The sequence below is a fragment of the Haliotis cracherodii genome, unplaced genomic scaffold, assembly GCF_022045235.1.
Source record: "Haliotis cracherodii isolate W230 unplaced genomic scaffold, xgHalCrac1.p SCAF_4, whole genome shotgun sequence".
NCBI classification, from domain to species: Eukaryota; Metazoa; Mollusca; class Gastropoda; order Lepetellida; family Haliotidae; genus Haliotis; species Haliotis cracherodii.
In genome coordinates this window covers 60,261,464-60,267,237 of record NW_027266297.1, presented here as the reverse complement: position 1 = coordinate 60,267,237, position 5,774 = coordinate 60,261,464, and the positions used below count along the sequence as shown (strand labels likewise).

The following is a 5,774-nucleotide window of genomic DNA, read 5'->3' as shown; positions in this document are numbered from 1 at the left end:
CCAGAAGCTGTGTCACAGAGTGGACTATTGTTGTAGATCCATTAACCAACTTTTTCACAGCATTGGAACCATACAGGAAACATTCTGTGATGTCATTAATATTGGTCCAACAGATTTAAGTGTATTCTTACACCATGAGTGTGAGTGAACGAGACGAATATCACTGCTGTCTTGCAGTGTCAACGTCACCAAGTGAAGAAGACTAAAACCCAGTGCATGTATAAAATACGTTCGTGTTCGACAATAGGGCATCCCTTGCTTGTGAAAAAAATATATGTATGACGGATGTCTGTACTCTCCCTGAATTGGAGGAAATAATATAATCATCAGGTCTTTGAAAGGCATTTAGAAGTGATTCACATAAGGAAGAGAATATATGGATGTCAACTTCTTTATTATGATGAAGACAACGTTTCGCTTATATGATGAAAGAGGATGCATATACTCCGAAAGGTTGTGTTCCTCATGATAAAGAAGTTGACATCCATATATTCTCTTCCTTAATATAATCATTATAAAATAATCATTGTTGATGCACTTTTTCATTGCACTGAGAATCAACATTAACCATTGAAACCAAGCTCATTTCCAGGGAGTTTGGTTCATCAGATTTTCTTAAGATTAAAGAATCCTCCGTGATCCGACGTGTTCCAGGTATGATAGCTTGACTTAAAGTAACCACCTCCACTTTGGCTGATATCGTACTGAGGTCGACCTTCTGTTCCATTGGGGCATCCCTTTGTATGACAGTCCTGTTGTCAGTTCCACCAGGAACATTTCCACTGACAGCTGCAGGAGCCTCCGGATAGTCACCTTCACCGGAGAGATTTTGCCTTGGCGTTATATACCCTGAAGGTCCTTGCTGACATACTGTAACCACCTGGATGCCAGTGTCTGTGGGAACTGTGTAGTCATCATCGACATCAGTTGAACCTGCATGGGGAGGTGCTGGCAATTTTGGCCTTGATAAGAACAATGGCTTCATTTCGGTATGGTCAATATGCAGGTCTTCATCTATTATTTCGTCGTAAATGTCTCCAGATTTCTGGACCGTTTCTTCCGTGGAATGCATCACGTCTAAGTAACCACATGTAGGTAATAAGGCAGCTCTGTCTCGGTGGAGCTTCCTAGTTGTAAAGACAAACATGAGAAATACAATAAATACTCTTGCTGCAACATATTCAGTCTCTTAGCAGCAAAATGCATTGAACATTTATGACAAGGAATGTTATTGATAAAAACTTATTTTTATCACTTACACAAAGTTTCAGGGCTACGTTTTGCCCCTTCATCATGTAAATGACACGGTGGGAGAACAGGACACCTGATGAAGTGGCAAGAAGTAGTCCTGAAACCTTGTGTATGTATAGTAACAATACTCCTTGTCATAAATTTATCCCCCTTCTAAATCAGTGCCTCAAAAAAATCTCGCAATGAACACCGAATGCTGAAGATTGAATGCTGAACACTGAATGATTTAGAATAATTTAATTGATGAACATAGAACTTTCAAAACACAACTTTCATTTATCGTCATGTTACTGACATATAATATATTCTCTAAGCTGTTTTGTTAGGATGTTTCTTTGTATTCCTTGATAAAGTGCAACACAAATCATGAATAAAGTTTGCCAGATAACAATTTCCCTCAGGCCACGTGATCTCTTAAATTATAATGTTTGAAAAAGCAAACATCAACGTCATCTTACATTATGATATTTATTTATTTTACTCTATGATTGGCTTAAGTTAATGCCACTCTTAAACACATTAAACCCGAAAAAGGTATGGATAATATATGTCACAAACCTGCATCTCCAAAATAGGAAACCACACAGGGCTATGAACAAGGCAAGAGCACTTGCCAAGAATGGAAGAAAATATTCTGAAAACATCACGTACATCAATGCATTATTTTCTGTACATTGGTACATATAAAGACACGTGATACAAATGAAAAAATGAAAAAAAGAACAGCCCGGAATGGCTAATAGATGGTCAAGATTGTATGAATACAGGCTTAAAGCCCATAACTGTCGTTACGAGTACCCTGTGTTTTATTATTCGAGGTTGCATGATCAAAAATCACATTCCAGCTGTCACTTTCATGATCTGATAAGCGATGCCCTGATTGGTCAGATGAAAGGTCGTTCTGACATGGGATGTCCACAGATCTTTGTGTAACGAGAACTAAGATCTGATTTAATGAGACTGCGTAAGGATTTTTTACGATGTCGAACTCTGAAAACACATAATGTGCCTAAAGTATTTATTACATGAGACTGACCGTTATTCTTTATCAGCTCAGAGATGTAGCCAAAGACGTCTTTGTGTGAAACCTTTGTCTCAGTTGTGATGTCGCATCTGTCTCCTGTAATACCGTCTTTACACTCCAAGGTACAGTTACCATCAGGTAGACAACGCACGGAAGGACACGTGTGACACAACAGGGTGCAGTTACTACCACGCTGAGACACCATACACTCATCACAGTCCCTGGTCGTGTTACACTGAAGACAGTTCTCAGGACACGTGTGTTGACAGTGGCGTCCATAATACCCTTCCATGCACCCCTGCAAGCATTCTCCATCTTCTCTTCCACATTTTAGGCAAGCTACATCTGATTCGTTACAGTCTTTGCAATTCTGTGGACATGTTTGATTGCATGTCGGGCCATAGGAACCATGAATGCAACCTATAGAACACATCCCATCCTCATCCGAGCAAGTCTTGCATGTTGTGTTTGAATCAAGACACTGCTTACAGTTCTGTGGACAAGACTGATTACATTCAATGCCATAGAACCCGTCATTACATCCTGTGCCACATCGGCCACCCTCACATACTTGGCACTCTCTGCTTGTACTGTTACACCCCTCACAGTCATCTGGACACATGGCGTCACAGGATCCCCCAAAGTATCCGTCCTCACAACCATAGATGCAATGTCCTGTATGGTGTTCACAGGGACTGTCCATTCCTTCATCCTTGCAGTGTTGAGAACACGAATTGCTGCAGCGTGTTCCCCAGAAGCCAGGAGTACACCCATCATGACATGTCCCATTGATGGAACAGTTGCCCTTATTACACTGCCCACAGAGATCCTCACATCGGATTCCATAACGACCAGATTCACACTTCGAGCACTCACGTGTACTTCTGGAGGAACAAGCAATGCACCTGTCGAGACAGTGCTGCCGACAGCAGTCGCCGAACCATCCATCAATACACCCGAGCTCACACGTAGTTTTGCCGGTTGTATCAACATGATTTAATTTGATACAATTTGTGGGATCCCTGCAGGCTGGAATTAGGAACAGAAGGACTGAATACACAGGATATAAATCCATGTTTTTTGTAATCTTCAAACACTTCAGGATGCTTTGCCTAACCAAAAAGCACTTACAATCCATCTACAGCTTTAATATCAAAATATAGAAACTTAAAAGGGTTTTCAAGCATAACATTCCCAGCAGCGAAAACAAATACGAGGGCTGAAATATACATATTGTTAAACAAATATCGTAGCAAGTGCTGCACTTGAGCAAGCTAAGTTATCTGAGAAGTCTGATACGAACTGGTATCTTGCGAAACTCTTTTGTTTTCGACACATACGTTTCCCGTGTATATCAAAATATATATTCTTCGTAATAGCTGCCGGTAATTTCGTGTTCAAAATTACAATAAATTATTTCTCTCTATTTTTGACAGGTTTCAACAGAGGAAGTTGAAAGTTATGATGTTCTGTGCGAAACACTCTTTTAACAGGAAAACAGGAAAATAATAGTTGTATCGACATCAAAAAGACAATCTTTGTGTCCCATTTATGGTAAATGTCGTCTTTATAAGATTTAGTTCATGCTCAGTTATGGTACCAAGATCCTTCTATTCCTTACCAATTCTAAATTTTGCCATTTTCCTCTACTTAGAATGATATGAAATATACTTGTAAATAGAAATTATGACAGAATGGAAAGTGTTTAAAGTGTGACCTGTCTCTTAGTGACATATACTTGATCAGGAGCCGATAAATATGCAAATGAAGCCACTAAGAACTAATCTTAATCTCCACACATCAATGCTATGAAGGGACATGGGTGGCCCAGTCGTCTTAGGCGCCGCGATTCGCTGTGCAGAGTTGCGTCCCTTGGGCACGCCAGGAAGCTATGGTTGTGGGTTCGAATCCTGGTTCGCCCCGATTATGTTTCTAGGTTTGTCAGCACCATACCTGTGCTCGTGGGTTCCCAATGTGTGTGGGTTTTGTTTGCAGGTAAACTATCTGCACTTTATCATTAATGGTTCGCATTCTTTGTTGATGCGGTTTCTTTAATTACTCCTCGAGGTTAAAATACTTCAAGAATGACACAATTTGAAATTATATTCTTGTGTGCAAATAATCTCTATATAGTCAGACATAAGGGCATCAAACAATTTGAAACTATATTATTGCTGCGTTCAAAGTAAGTAAAATTGTGAACGGAAGAGTGATACCTACCATGGGTAAGCACGATGATGTGAGCGGTGACAGCAATGACTGCAGATTGTGTGGCCATTGTTGTATCAGGAAACTATACCTGTGAAATATTATACACTACGATACACACTTCGATAATGTATAATACGATTGTCATGTGAAATCCCACGGGAAGTGAATTAATTTAAAACGTAAACGCCATAGAATAACAGATACCATAGGAAGTAAAATGTAATTAAGTGATGAAAATTATGTGAATAGAACACTGAAAATCAGTAAACACACAAGTTTTTCACGAAATGGGTATACATCCAAGCATGGTCTTCACCGCTGGTGGGGCGTCGGGGTAGCCTAGTGGTTAAAGTGTTCGCTCGTCACAACGAAGACCCGGGTTCGATTCCCCTCATGGGTACAATGTGTGAAGCCCATTTTTGATGTCCCCCGCCGTGATATTTCTGGAATATTGCTAAAAGCGGCGTAAAACAATTCTCACTCACTGTGAAAGTTCCTCATAAATGGTCAAATAGCATGATATGCATCGAATTACTTAACCAGGTTCTTGAATGAAAAGCTCCGTTGTAAGCATCATGTGTCTTTCCATCAAATTTGAGGTGAGGTGTAGGTGGGTTGAAATGGGGTTTAACGTCGCGTCCAAGATTATTGCACTTATATAGCGACATGCATGTACGTGTGCGTGTGTGTGGCTGCTTGTACTAGTCCGGACTGATGCCGATTTATAGTGCTAGCTCACTGAGATACCATGCCGCAGTATCAATGAATACCTCACTCAGACACAGTATACTGACTCCGAGCCGACCAGTCCTTGATTAAGCCCCTTAATGCCGAGCGCCAGACAGGGTAACAACAAGTACCATCTTTTAACGTCTTTTGGTATGACGCGGCCGGGGATCGAATCCCGGACCTTCCGCTCTACCACTAGACCACGGATGCGGTCCCATTAAATTTGAATAAAGTATATATGCTCTTAGCAACTGACAAATGTGGAATAAATACACTGGAGCTGGGGACATATTGCTGGATATGAAGGTTAAAAAACACGGCTGAAAATCGAAACCATCTATCTTGCCATACTGCTTCTTACAGAGGACGTCACGAACACATCCAGATAAGATACTGGGTATGGATCATAGCAATTTTTCAATTACAAGTGAAATCAGAAATGAGAAGAATAAATTTTGTTTCACACAATCAACAAGTGACTGTGAGTTACACAGAATGTAAGCTGCAGCCATCCCCAGTAGCGTACACACTACTGCTTTGTTCAGTCAATGTTTACCGC

General features: G+C 40.5%; 1 protein-coding gene across 1 annotated transcript; it reads right to left on the bottom strand.

Annotated features, from left to right (window-relative positions):
- Window positions 1–523: 523 nt before the first annotated feature.
- LOC139478341 (multiple epidermal growth factor-like domains protein 10) lies at window positions 524–4,553 on the bottom strand. Its single transcript, XM_071260775.1, has 4 exons — window positions 4,496–4,553; window positions 2,288–3,304; window positions 1,810–1,885; window positions 524–1,127 (listed from the first exon to the last, which is right to left on the bottom strand). Exons 1-4 carry the CDS (start codon window positions 4,551–4,553, stop codon window positions 524–526), a joined length of 1,755 nt encoding a protein of 584 aa, XP_071116876.1.
- Window positions 4,554–5,774: the final 1,221 nt, after the last annotated feature.